This window comes from Paramormyrops kingsleyae, chromosome 22 (assembly GCF_048594095.1).
Source record: "Paramormyrops kingsleyae isolate MSU_618 chromosome 22, PKINGS_0.4, whole genome shotgun sequence".
Taxonomy (NCBI): domain Eukaryota; kingdom Metazoa; phylum Chordata; class Actinopteri; order Osteoglossiformes; family Mormyridae; genus Paramormyrops; species Paramormyrops kingsleyae.
In genome coordinates this window covers 11,103,683-11,117,206 of record NC_132818.1, presented here as the reverse complement: position 1 = coordinate 11,117,206, position 13,524 = coordinate 11,103,683, and the positions used below count along the sequence as shown (strand labels likewise).

General features: G+C 43.1%; 2 protein-coding genes across 6 annotated transcripts; one reads left to right on the top strand and one right to left on the bottom strand.

The window, feature by feature from the left end:
- Nucleotides 1-930: 930 nt before the first annotated feature.
- On the top strand, nucleotides 931-4,958 carry amdhd2 (amidohydrolase domain containing 2). Of its 4 annotated transcripts, none has more exons than XM_023798648.2 (13): nucleotides 935-1,169; nucleotides 1,265-1,312; nucleotides 1,618-1,725; nucleotides 1,871-2,007; nucleotides 2,186-2,322; nucleotides 2,417-2,471; nucleotides 2,880-3,092; nucleotides 3,175-3,263; nucleotides 3,342-3,486; nucleotides 3,633-3,740; nucleotides 4,028-4,096; nucleotides 4,205-4,306; nucleotides 4,411-4,958. In XM_023798648.2, exons 3-13 carry the CDS (start codon nucleotides 1,643-1,645, stop codon nucleotides 4,482-4,484), a joined length of 1,212 nt encoding a protein of 403 aa, XP_023654416.1. In that variant the 5' UTR covers nucleotides 935-1,169; nucleotides 1,265-1,312; nucleotides 1,618-1,642; the 3' UTR covers nucleotides 4,485-4,958. The 4 variants fall into 4 exon arrangements, with proteins under 4 accessions (XP_072560753.1, XP_023654416.1, XP_023654413.1 ...); XM_023798645.2 differs by having other exon boundaries at nucleotides 936-1,169; nucleotides 1,265-1,408; XM_023798647.2 differs by lacking the exon at nucleotides 1,265-1,312 and having other exon boundaries at nucleotides 939-1,169.
- Nucleotides 4,959-6,755: 1,797 nt separating this feature from the next.
- Nucleotides 6,756-12,479, bottom strand: jmjd8 (jumonji domain containing 8). Of its 2 annotated transcripts, none has more exons than XM_023798650.1 (9): nucleotides 12,212-12,479; nucleotides 9,710-9,802; nucleotides 9,563-9,611; nucleotides 8,449-8,545; nucleotides 8,027-8,095; nucleotides 7,713-7,832; nucleotides 7,557-7,624; nucleotides 7,334-7,468; nucleotides 6,756-7,165 (listed from the first exon to the last, which is right to left on the bottom strand). In XM_023798650.1, the coding sequence occupies exons 1-9, from the start codon at nucleotides 12,298-12,300 to the stop codon at nucleotides 7,085-7,087; spliced, it is 801 nt and encodes a 266-aa protein (XP_023654418.1). In that variant the 5' UTR covers nucleotides 12,301-12,479; the 3' UTR covers nucleotides 6,756-7,084. The 2 variants fall into 2 exon arrangements, with proteins under 2 accessions (XP_023654418.1, XP_023654417.1); XM_023798649.1 differs by lacking the exon at nucleotides 12,212-12,479 and adding an exon at nucleotides 11,822-11,970.
- Between the last annotated feature and the right edge of the window lie 1,045 nt (nucleotides 12,480-13,524).

Sequence of the window (13,524 nt, the reverse complement as noted above, 5' to 3'; positions counted from 1 at the left end):
GTGTTCCTATGCTATCAGAGTGGAGAAGGAAGAACCATGGCTGAGTAGAATGATTGGTAACTTCATGAGGCTCTCAGACATACATTTGTGCTGGACTACTGTGCTCTGTTTGCTGGTAATGCTCTCGCTGCCAGTGGTCTTACTCATTGCTGACACTCTAAGCAGAAAAAAATGGTCAGCCTTCGTGACATGGGACTGCATATTGACTGTCACTTTTTCAAGCTGATCTTGTAGTCCCAGAGGTGTCAACTTTAAAAACTCCCCAGGACATAGAAAAGCCTGTCTCTATTCTCAATAAACCTAAAGACAAGCAATAAAGTTCAGTGTCATAATTTGTAAGGTATGGACAAGTTTGGGGTATGGAAGCTACTGTGTGTGTATGAAACTAAACTAACTACACTGATTCCTTCAAGAGTGAATTAAATCTTGCTGTTCAGTCACCCTCTTTTTCACCGACCATAGGTATAATTTAGTATATATAATTATATGTAATATATAATGATATATACAATATATGTGGAATATATCATGACATATACAAGTTGATTGTAATATACAAATGGGATCTTTAGAAAATGTAGTCACAATAACGAAACAATTAATTAATATAAATAATAATATTGTCAGCTATCTGGCGTGAGATTTTCAATTCGAGTCTGCACGCTCATTTACATGTATGTGATAATTTTATTTATAATTTTTAACTACCCCAACGCTTCTGATGTCGCTATTTTTAGGTTAGTAATGGATTAATACAGATTCTTTGCATACGCGTGAGAGTCAGAAAGCGTGACTGTATGGCCAGATGCGTGAGAGTTGCCTGAGAGTTTTCCTCCCTAGTGGTAATAAGAAGGTATTCCGCTACTTCTTTTGTATTGCGGATGAAAATGAGGGCAATTGTTGTCGCTAGATGGCGGGGTGTATCCTTTAATTATTATACAACACATACCAGTTATTTTTCTAATCGAAATATACATAAGCGTTATTTCTTATTTTAGTACTTGTGTGACTTGTAAATGTTTTTTGAGAGGTTTATTAAAAGTTCATGCGCTGAGGGACCGCAGGAGGTATTCCGGAATGTATCCTGTCAGCTGACGGCAAGGCGTGTCACATGACACAGAAGTTCGGTCGCAAAGCAAGTGCGGAAAGCAGCTGGACGCCGTGCTCCGGTGGGTGTCTTCCTTAGTGCCATTTGCATGCTATTTTTTTTTATTTAAACGAACGATTGTCAGACGAACTGTTTATAAAAACAATGTTTTTACAGGGAATGAAAGTTGGCGAGGAAAGAAAAATCTGAGGACACGTCCATCTGGTTACATATAACTGTTTTTATAGTTTGAATGCGCTTACTTCCATGGACTATGTCCCACAATAAATGATATAAGAAATCGTTGAGCTGTGCTCAAAGGTCAGCGTCAGTCACAATGCAAACGGCAGATGTGTACTGTCTTAATGTTTTATTTGTGTGTGTGATGTTAGATTTTAATTGATATGTTCTTTATGCACAACCCCCCCCCCCCCCCCTTAATTCATAGAGGTACCTCAGGTTTGAAGCTTTCCTTGAGTACATGAGCTAAAGCAGCATAATTGAATTTCGCTTTTCGCTTTATTTTGAAGTATTTGTTGGTCCAGCCTGGGAAAGATGCCGTCTAACAAGTCTGTGTCTGAAGAGCCGATCACACAGTTCGTTAACTGCAGAATCCTGAAGGACCACCAGCTACAGAGGTACATGTGCAGGCGAAAGTGATCAGCATCGTCCAGGCGATGATAGCCAAGGATTAATGATGATAACTGGAAACTATGTTTCTGGCCTGGTTTTCCCTTATGGACCTACATTGAGCCATGCTGACTGTGCTCTCATCTTCCGTAGGGAGGACCTGTGGGTTCGAGAAGGGAAAATCCTAAATCCAGAAAAGCTGTTCTTTGATGAGGAAGGCTATGCAGATCACCAGGTGGACTGTGAGAGCAAAATACTTGCTCCAGGTTTCATTGATGTTCAGATCAATGGTGAGATATTTCATCCATTCATCTATTTTCCGTAATTGTACATCCAAGGCAGGGTTTCAGGAAATCTGGGGTCTATTCCAAAATGCACAAGGCAAGGAGCGTCTTGTACAGGATGGATTTAGTGATATTGGTTCCAGCAATGCCTGGCACTAATGCTTACAATGATCTTCGCCTGTAGGTGGGTATGGAGTTGATTTCTCACAAGGATGTGATGTTCGTGGCGGTGTGGCCTTGGTGTCCAAGCGGCTCTTGGAGCATGGTGTGACTTCCTTCTGCCCCACACTGGTGACCTCCCCACCTCACATCTACCACAAGGTTCCTCTTATGTCTTTAAAATACTACCTTGCTTGTGGACAGAATCGCTCCTAAAGGCAGGAGTTGAATCTGTCTTTGGCTTCTGTTGGTTCAGGTCCTCCCAGAGATGGAAGTTCATGATGGAGGAGCTGAAGGAGCAGGGGTTTTGGGTAAGAAAATCAGGATATATGGTAGAGGTGGAAAGTTCAGGTTCAGAAAGTACAAATCATGACCAAGATTTTGGTTGAACCAGGTAAGTATAAAGAGTCACAGTCACAGAGTACAGAAACAATACCTTGGTCTTGATTTGTACTTAATGGACCTGAACTTTCCACCTTTGACATATAGAGACCAGAACACTGCTGATGTGCGGTAACTGAATACCCAGAAGGGTTTGCAATCATTGACGGCAGGACAGTATTGATGCTTTCATTAGGCTGAATGTTCCCGATTGAGATCCATGGTGTCATTCTCATCCTTAGATGCAGTTCCTCTCCTCCTCCTCCTCCTCACCCATCCTCTGGTTACCAGCCCATCGTGTCTCTGCTAAGTCTCCCCTGATTGTGTTTCATGGGCAGGAGTTCACCTGGAAGGCCCGTTCATCAGCAGAGAGAAGCGGGGAGCCCATCCGGAGCACTGCTTACGCAGCTTTCAGCAGGGGAGTCTGACAGACTTACTAGAGGTCTACGGCAGCCTGGACAATGTGTCCATTGTCACGCTGGCACCAGAGCTTCCGGGCAGCCCGACTGTAATCCAAGAATTGGTGAAGATGGGGGTGACTGTGTCTCTTGGTATGCCCGTCACCTTCACAGACAGGTGTGAGAGTGTCCCTTTCCTGTGAACATGTCCCTTATGTCCCTTACTGTCCTATAGGGCATTCAGTGGCAGATCTGTCCCAGGCAGAACAGGCTGTCCAGCAGGGGGCAACCTTCATCACACACCTCTTCAATGCCATGCTTCCGGTGAGTGCGAGGACTGTCCCCCTGTGCATGGGCTGTCCCGCCATGAGCTGCACTGACCGTGTTCTTCTCTATTCTTAGTTCCATCATCGGGATCCTGGCATTGTGGGGCTGTTGACAAGTGATCAACTTCCACCAAATTGCACAGTTTTTTACGGGATGATTGCGGATGGCATTCACACGAATCCTGCCGCCCTTCGAATAGCCCATCGTGCTCACCCTTCAGGTGAAGGCCATAGAGACGGGCTCTGCTGTGTTACCGTCGTACCAGCTGTCTGTAGCTCCTTGCTGTGTTACCGTCGTACCTGCTGTCTGTAGCTCCTTGCTGTGGTACCGCCATATCAGCTGTTGGTTGATGTTCCTGTGTGCCAGGCTTGGTGCTGGTGACAGATGCCATCACAGCCATGGGGTTGCCCCCAGGACATCACACCCTCGGCCAGCAGCACATCCAGATCGACGGGCTGCATGCTTATGTGGCAGGTGTGCAGTGTAGTGCTTGTGCTAGGGGGCAGTGTTTGGCACCGTGGGTTAGAACTGTGTAGGTCTGTGATTGGAATTGGCTCAAATCTCGCAACTGCCAGTGTGATGTCACAGTTGTGCCCTTAAGCAAAGCCCTTAACCCCCTAACTGCTACAGGGGACTCACACTGACCCTTGTCTCTGCCTCTCAGCTATAAGTTGCTTTGGGCAAAAGTATGTGCTGGATAAATAAAATGTAATGTTCTCTACTAGTGCGTCACTACAGATCTGTCTGTCCTGTACATTCAGGCACCAACACCCTGTGTGGGAGCATCGCCACCATGGATATGTGTGTCAGACACTTCCGAAAGGCCTCTGGTGGGTCTTCACTGTCGGCCCCTGGGCCTCTGCCCTAAACCCAACCCCAACCCCAACCCCTAAGGCTGCAGACAGCCCTCTTACTTAGTCCTGCTGCTCCCGGTTCAGGATGCTCAGTGGAAGCTGCACTGGAGGCTGCCTCTCTGCATCCAGCCCAGCTGCTGGGGATCAGTCAACATAAAGGGACCCTGGACTATGGCTCAGATGCAGGTGGGTGATGGTGAAGGGTTCGCCACCATTAGTGCTGAGAATGCTGGGATACCCACTGGGAATGAGGTTGTTCTCACCTCTGTTCTTATATATCTCTTTGACAGACTTTGTCCTACTGGACGATTCCTTGCATGTGAAAGCTACCTACATAGGTGGAGAAGAGGTTTGGCGGAAGTGATGTCATTTCCTGTCTACCGTGATGACCACAGCAGCTCTGCAGTCCAGCTGAATGAGCTCAGCTTGTTGTGGTGCCGCTCCTCTCCGTAAAGCAGGACACAGGGAACATGTTGTCACACAGGAACCTCCAAAGCCCACAGAACAGTGTCTTCAAAGAGGCAGCCACTGTAAATCCTGATACAGCTCCTCTTTAAAAGCACGCCTTGTTTATCTGCATTTCACTTTGAATGTGTCCCTTGTTAGAGCTGATTCCTGTCCAGCCCTGGTGATGAATGTCTTCACATCATGGTGTCTCCACACAGTCTTCACAAAGAATGGAAAATAGTCTCTCTCTCTCCATCTGGGTTATCTGGAGTAGTGACATTTTGTAGCTATACCTGATTTTGTAGCTATGCCTTATATTCTAAATGTGAATAATGTGCCACCATAAATTCTGTAATTCATAAAAAAATTTCAGTATTCAGATTATAATACATCCAAACAAATAACTGTGGCTTGTTTATTGCAAATTTGAGTCCAGAGTTGTTTAAAAACAGGGGAATCTCTACCTCAGAGATACCCATACAACTACTCAATAACTATGTTTTGACTGAGGATGTAAGCTTTTCTGTCCAGTGCCCTGGATTTCAGGATACCAGCTCGGCATTTGACAGAACGGGAAGCAGGGAGTCCAAGTGCAGTGTCTTGATAGCTACAGGTCAGGTGTGTTATGATACTGACGTATCTATCATTTACGAAATGACCCTAATCGATAAGCAGCCCTGTGCTGGCAGTAACTGGCTGGTCCCATGTGTCTCTGCATGTCTGCCTGCCGCTTCCTACCAGTCCGGGTTTTATACTGGTCACTTCAGTTCTTTCTTCTTATTCAGATTTAAATAATGTTACTGTAAAAATTTTATATGGTCCTTTTTTGGTGCTGTGGCTCATGCCTGCAGGACTGGGGCTTTGAACCCCACCACTGTGGTCATAATATCTGATGTTCACAGCCCCCATGATGGGCTCTGGCCTGAAGTGCTAATGTGGCGTCATTCCCTGACCACTGACGCCCCCTAGTGTGCAACAGGAAACACTGCATAAACATGTACACCTGCTGTTTGGTGACTCAGTGATGCAAAATCCCTTCTCAAATACCCGCAAAAACCAAGCAAAGGCTACACAGATGCCTCTCAGGTGCAATCATCCAGGATCTTCTTGGTGTCCTTGTCACATTAATCTCCAAGGACCTGCCATTTGCTCAGCTGCACGCTGACGGATGTGCCCCTTCTCCTGCCTGCAGTGTGCTTTGGCACACGTCTGTATTCATCAAATAGCCGCTCATTAAAGCCTTTGTTTTCCTGTCTATGAAGACCTTTATGTAGAAATGATACCTTTCACAATACAGTTTAACCAGTTACGTTTCTTAAATGTGTGCATGTATCATGTACGTTCCATTTAATTATCAGACACCTTTGTCTGGATCAGGGTCAGCCAGTGTCTCATGAGGAAATGGGGTTAGAAGCCTTGTTTGAGAGTCCAGTGACTATTATTCTTAGCCCCCGGATTTGAACCCACAACCTTCTGGACACTGGCATTAACCCACTGAGGTACATGCTATCCCAAAGCCAATGCTTGGTTTTCCCCGGCTAGCTGAATTGTGGGAAATTTCCCAGGATCACTATCTCACTATTAGTGACAGTAATTTATACTTTGCATGGTAGTGTCTCCCTGCAGTCTGAAGCAGAAATGTACCTCTGGCCAATCAAACATGGCTCCCAGCTGGACTGCTAGAGGCTCGCCAGTCATCTAGTGATGTGCATGATCCCTGCTGTTAGGGCGTGTGTTTAGCAGCGGGAAGTTAGGGCTAAGCAATTACTCACATTTTCATTTCAATTATGATTTTGGCTTCCAATGATTATCACAAAGTAATCGAGATAAAATGATCATCGTGCCACATTCTGTTTCACATTCCATCTTGTGTTATAAATCCAGATCACCCCTTTCCAGCCCCATTTTGTTTCTCAGTTTATATTTAGAGTTGAAGAATATCCACTGTTAAAAAGACAAGTTCAATAAATGCACAATATTTCCAGTCAATGAGTAATCATGCTCAATAATCATGATCTCAATACCAAATAGTCATGATTTTTGCCATAATTGAGCACCCCAATGGAAATGCTTCTTATCATGATGGGAAAGACAGTTTAGATGTGATCCAAAGACCATGTGTGCGCTGCCTTTCCCTCACTGCCCTGTCCATCATACGGTTCTGGAATTGTGTGCTGAGCACCACTCCTCAGAATATGTATGTTTTTTTTATTTCTGTTTCACAGTTTTTCTCTTTGACAAAACTAGGACCTAAGTTCTCTCTCAGATTGCTGGTAATCCAAATGAATCGCTCCGAGTTTTCATTTCTTTGCTGTTTTACTTCTTTTGATCGCAGCAAGAACTTAACCTTTCTCCAGCTTACCTACTACTATTTCTGTAGTTCAATGCGTTGAAGAAAAAGTATAGAAGTAAAACCAAAAGTATTTAACATCAATTGCCAGTAGATTCTTTTCATCACTCATTGGCATTATATATCACTGAAGTGTCCTCCGACTGAGGCATTGCCCAGTCAAAATGTCACCCCAGGAAAGTGGAGATGAAGACGCTGGTGTCCAGGTTGAGTGTGGCATGCCACCAGTGGTCAGGGAAGTACAGAACCTGTCAGAAGTAAGAGATACCACCAATAAGCAGCAGCAAGCCATTAAAACACAAGGAGGCACATCCCAGGACAGTACCAGCCAGCCTGGTAGCAAGCTTCTTCCACTAGACGCTAATAGATGCTGTCCTGAAGCTGAACGTCATACGGTATAACTGCAGTGCTCTAACCTCCCCTGGTCGGATGGTGCACTCCAAGGGTCTCTGGGTGGCTGTCAAGGTCGGGTATGTCTCTGTGACCCAAGACAAGGTGGTGCGGTTGGGGTGGAACTTTGGCTCGTGGTTGGGGGGGTAAAGGAACCAGCGCTGGGAGGAAAACAAATAGGAACGTGTCATGAACTGTTCAAGATCCTAGAATAAAAGAGTGCACCCCACCCTGAACTGCTCAAATTACCTTTCTGCCATGGATGACCTCAGAATATCCTGGACCATGCCAGTGGAAAGGCACGCCAGTTCCTGGACCTGTGGGACATTCCGGGGATGTTAGTGAGCAGGTGAGTTTTGGGTAAGGATACAAAAGACTGTTTCTGCAGCCTAGGACTCTACAGACCTGCGATTCCAAAGCTATAGGCCCCCCTGGTATGTGGCAGAATATAGCTTGGTGAATGGTACTTCTCAAACAGGCTATGCCACTCTGTGAAATTGTTGTCTCCAAAAAAATAGAGGGTTTCTGTTACGAACAAGAAACAGCAGAGCCAGAATTAGCGGTGTGCCAGTGTCGCCCAATGACAGCTGCAGGTAGCTGGTCTGCTCCTCTACATCATTTTATACTGAAGTAGACTATGTTCATTCAGCTGCTCTGCTCCTGGTTGCTATTATGTTATATAAGCAACTCAGTAGCAGTAGAAAAAAAGAGATACAGACCACTTCCGAGAGCACTGAAAGACTGAGGCTTCAGCAGGTATTCCACGAACTCATGGAATGGAACATCCACTGTGAAGGGAGGCAGGACATCAGACCAGGCTTAGACAGCAATAAACACGGGAGCCAGGGTTGTTATATTAAACAAAAACTAAAACTATAAGAAAATATTTTCGGAAGCTGAAATTAAATAAGATACAACAATAAAATAAAAATGAACTAAATAAAAGTTTAAATATTGCTTCTGAAACTACCTGTAATAAAATAAAATCAACATCAAATGCTTTCTGTTACTGTATTCATAAAGGATTGTTTAAATATCAGAGACATAAAATAGCTCTACAACATTGAAACTATCCCTAGAAATAAAATTGCTAAAACTTAAACTATAAATAAACTATAAATTTGGGGCCTTTTTCACTGACCTTTTTGGTAAGAGTAAGTGTTAGCTGTGCTCAGTCTAACCAGCCGCTCCCCAAACTCTCGCAGGAGATGGTCCTTTGAGCACATCAGCTGGAACTCCTGAGGATAAAATGGAACAGGACAATACAGTCTAAATGAATGGAACAGGAGAACACAGTCTAAGGGAATGGAACAGGAGAACACAGTCTAAGGGAATGGAACAGGAGAACACAGTCTAAGGGAATGAAATAGGAGAACTAAGCAGATGTGTTCTCCAGTGCCAGTGCAGTGCTTCCCCTACTTCCCCTATAGTTTATGTTATATTAGGGGGGCGCCCCCCCCCCCCCCCCCCCCAACAGCACCTCCCGCCCCCCCCTTGAAGGTCAAGTTAATTTTATTTTCTATATAGCGCCAGATCACAACAGAAGTCATTTAAGGTTACCTTTCCTATAGAACAGGTCTATACATCGTCCTTTTATTAAACAAACTAAATAGCCTTATATGTTGTTTACAATCCTCCTCTGCTCTCTGTATCGCACGTGGCGGATACGTGGCAGAAATGTTCTGATGTTTAATTCAGTTGTTATATTGACTGCTGTCATCAAAAGAAACACATGATCGCCATGAATCCTGTCGGTGTACCCCCCCCCCCCCCCAAAGCTGTAAACCTAGTGTAAACACTGCAGGAGAACACAGTCTAAGTGAATGGAACAGGAGATCACAGTCAAAGCGAATGGAACTGAAGAACGCAGTCAAAGCAAATGGAACCGGAGAAGGCAGTCAAAGCAAATGGAAATGGAGAACAGTCTAGGTGAATGGATATTGGAGAACAGTCTAAGCAAACGGGACTGGAGAAGCCAGCCAAAGCGAATGGAATTAGAGAATGCAGTCAATGCGACAGATGTTCTGTCTTTTGTTGTCTTTTCTTAACTATGCTACTGCAGAGGGTGTCTGAATGATTTCATTTTTCATATTGTCCCCTAAATGCCAGCTCCTGACGACCAGGAATTAAACTGCTTCAATCGATCTTTTCAGAATATCACGTATTTTTCCTCTTAGTGAAGGGCTGTGAACACAAAACTGACCTGTACCGAACCGTAAACTGTGTGTACCGTTAAACTAGTAGCATGTTCTTACCGTATTATCGGACAACCCTCTGATAATAACTGGTTTGTTGTAGGCATACCTGACAAAACAAGGTCAATAATTTTTCAGTGACGTGATAGGTAAATCTATCGGTCGGAAATTATTTAGTGCAACTGCGTGAGCTACGAGAGTACCTACCCCTGGATAAACTGCTTATAGGTCAGCGAGGTGTCCCATATGTCGATAGTGCAGGGACCCTCATCAGTCAAGCTGGAATCTGCATGTGAGGACCTGTTCAGTACAGATAATACAAATAATATGTCATAAATCACGATCGATAGCGGCTAGATGTCTGCATAATGAAAGTGCTCTATACCTTGCGTGGAGCTGCAATCGGGAAAAATATGGCAGCATTTTGTAAAAACACCAGTAGGACGAACGTAGAGGTCTGCGCGGGACTGTTTTTTTAGTCCCGCTCCCGCAAGGTTTTATTCCACACCCACCCGCTCCCGCTATATATTCACTCTTTGTTCACCCGCTGCCCGCTAGTGATGGGAAGTTCGGATCATTTTACCGACTCGGACCTTTGAGTCTTGTTCAGCAAAATGAACAAATCTTTTTTCGAGTCATTTCGTTCATTTTAGCAAAATATAATTAAAATGTTACCTGTTACCTCCCTAACACATCTACTGCTTACACAAATGTTGATCACACTACAAACAAGACAAAACTATAATGCTATAAGAAACAGAAAATATTAATTCATTGTTTACTTGGGTCTTTAGTCTATGATTCGCTCACCTCGCCTCTTATCTGTCAAGTTTTCGGGTTTAAGTCGTTCGTTCATCATGTGACAGCCCAATTAACTAACCAAGGCAGTCTGAGCCAGAAAAAGAATTGATTAGTTCATCTCTTCAGTCTTCGGGTTTGAGTCGTTCGTTCATCACGTGACAGCCCCATAAGCTTAACCTATGCAGTCTGAGCCGGAAAGAGAATTGATTAGTTCATTCCTCGAGTCTTTCATTCTTATGTTATGTGACGTGACAGCACTGGATATAGAAATTAGTTACTAATTTACAACCTTCCTTACAAATGGGTGCATAGTTTATTATTATTATTAATGTTTAAGTTATCATAACCTTAATATTTTAAACTAACCTTAATTATTCAAATTCAAAATGTTACTTGCTTTTACTTTGTCATTATGTCCTTTTTGACCAATCTTTTTATACAAATATTAGATCAATATGTTAAGTCTGCATAGGAAAAACAATTATTATACCAGGAAACTCAAAATTGGAGTAAAAATTAACACTGCCATAGAATAGTGTACAATTATTAACTATAAGTACTTTGTAATTGTAGGCTTGGATTATTTTATTATATAGCCTAGTGTTTGTTTACTGATAGACAAAGACAATGAAAGGACAAATTTATCAATAATTTATTTGTAAAAGGATTATTTATTTATAAAATAACACACCACAGATCCTCAAGAAACAGTAACAAAATCATAGTGACAGAAATTGACAGACCTTTTTTATTTATAAGGAAATGTGTTTTAGATATTTTTGATAATTTTATAATTTCTAAATATGATCCAACATACAACAAATGGAATTTTACGTTAGTATTTGACTGAGGTACTGAGCCGGTAAATGGTCACGTGACAAAAGACCGAACGACTCGAAAGACTCGAGAGATGAACTAATCAATTCTGTTTCCGGCTCAGACTGCATACTAGAGCTTATGGGGCTGTCACGTGATGAAAACCCGAAGACTGGAATCAGGTGAATCAATAATTCAAATACAGAAACTATAGCTACTGAACGAATCACTCCCAAGAGACGACTCCTTCTTCCCGAGTCACATTAAAGATTCATTCAAAATGAACGAATCGTTCAAGAACGACCCATCACTACTGCCCGCTTACAATAATTTTCTTCCCGACCCGACCGTTCCCGCTAAATTTTTTATGTTTCCAGAATCTCACATTTAAACCGCCAGAGGGATATCAAAAACGGATTGCCTTGGCAAACAAATTCAACACATTTCTCTGTTGTCTCTTTTTTCAACTGCTCTGGCAACGGCCTAGACTTAGTAAATGCCAGTTTGGTTTGCCCCTTTGTAATGAGGCATGAGTGCCACCTTAAACCAGAGGTTCCAGTCTTGTGACTGCTAAACATCAAAACTTTTAGGCATTTATCGCAACGTGCAAAGGGTAATTTTTTTACATCTGCATCTATGACACACGAAAAAGACTCCCATACATCAGACTTGCCCGATGTGGGTTTCTAACAGTAAACTGACCATCTTCTAGTCCAAACTGAACGTCCTTCAAGAACAGCGCATCCACACTTTGCTCTGCCATCCCGGGTACTGATGACCGTTATGCAAATCCTGCGTGCACAGACCTTGCCAATAAAATGCGTGACGCAGTCCATGCGTGGAACGCGTGCATAACAGTCATGAGCGCAGGCCATACAGGTGCTCGATAAGATTGAGTAAAGCGCAGATATGCTGTTCAGAAAGGACGTCGGGAACGGTATATTATTAGACCGCCCGCTCCCGTCCAAATTACACCAGAGTTACCGACCGCTACCGCGTTTTGTTTGTAAATTTATTCCCGCGTAGCAAAAAATCTGGTCGGGTCCCGCGGGAGAGTCGCGGGAATGCAGACCTGTAGACGAAGGGTCTTACCAGCCTCCATTGTCACCTGGAAACTCAGTTGTAGCAGATATTCCAAATAAATTGAAGTAAAATACAAAAATCCCTGGATTACATTTCATATTTTAAACCGATATAATAAAATTGCGGATAACTCGTAATTTACCGAAGTTTTTAATTGTTCAAACGTTATCCGTATTAGGATGATGAGTATTTTGAACACTTAGTTCCTGCCACCAGGAGCCAGCCGTTTCGTGACACGTCTAATTTGACTGTCCATCGGTGTGGCATCCAATAGCAGGAGGAGAGAGCGCTAAAGCAAGACCAAGCGACACACAGCGTTCCGTCGAGGTGTCTTATGGGATATGAAGTCTTCAGAGAGCCGAGGTTGGCATAATGAATACGTGTATTTCATTACTCGACAGCGTGTATTCGGTCTTAAGTATGGCCATAGGAAAATAATGTTCACAATGAGCAAGCTGGGCCCAACAGGGTGTGTCATGTGATTTACTGGCATCTAGCCAAAGACAGTGAGGGGCTACATTTAAAAGTCTGTAAGCCTGGTAATGAAAGTTCTTAAAATGACAGAAAACAAACAAATACATAAAATTACACATTTTGTCAATTATTTTAAATGTACATAAAATACAATCTCTCAAAGTCTTTGAAATCAGTCTTTGAAATACTGCCCATCTGTTCACAAAAGCGGCTTCATTCTCTGATGGTGCTTTTATTGTGATGTGTGTGCGTGCATACAATAGCCCTGACAGCATTAGGAGAGGCAGAGGTTTTTGAAAATTGCGCTGTAGTATTGGCCTATACATCCACACTAGGGAAACTTAATATACTGTCTTGACAGTCAGTTAAAACCAGCCACAACTTGAGTAATAATAGACCTCAGAATGGGCTGGGATATCCCTGACCTGTCAGCCAGTTCCTGTTGCTATGTTCCAGGGCCATTTCACTTGTAGACATCATAAACTGTCTACGGCAATACGTCGCATAAACGGCAAATTTTCTATCATGCTTAAGTGAAATTCCATTTGATCACAGTTTTCTATTCATGCTGGCTTCCACCTGGAAGTGTTTATATTACAGCATTTAAGTCCTTTGCTCCATGGATTTTGGGCCATGCATCAAAATAAGTCACATCAGTTTTATACGTAAAATAGAAATGAACATAATAAAATGTACATAATAAAACATTACTATACATTGGTATATGCATGGTGTCCGTAAATGTTTTTGTTCATCTACAGAATAATAAGGTACACAGACGGACAGAGATAATTCAGAATTGGGAGTGGAAAAACATTTGCGTCTGTCTCATTTTCTAATGAAGTACA

Coding starts and splice junctions, on each gene's coding strand:
- amdhd2 (XM_023798648.2), top strand. CDS start 1,643: ATGCCGTCTAACAAGTCTGTGTCTGAAGAGCCGATCACACAGTTCGTT. Junction 2,323..2,416: donor CACCTCACATCTACCACAAG/GTTCCTCTTATG, acceptor CTGTTGGTTCAG/GTCCTCCCAGAGATGGAAGT. Junction 3,741..4,027: donor GCTGCATGCTTATGTGGCAG/GTGTGCAGTGTA, acceptor CTGTACATTCAG/GCACCAACACCCTGTGTGGG.
- jmjd8 (XM_023798649.1), bottom strand. CDS start 11,955: ATGGACTGCGTCACGCATTTTATTGGCAAGGTCTGTGCACGCAGGATT. Junction 7,625..7,712: donor CTATAGCTTTGGAATCGCAG/GTCTGTAGAGTC, acceptor AATGTCCCACAG/GTCCAGGAACTGGCGTGCCT. Junction 7,469..7,556: donor AGGTCATCCATGGCAGAAAG/GTAATTTGAGCA, acceptor TTTTCCTCCCAG/CGCTGGTTCCTTTACCCCCC.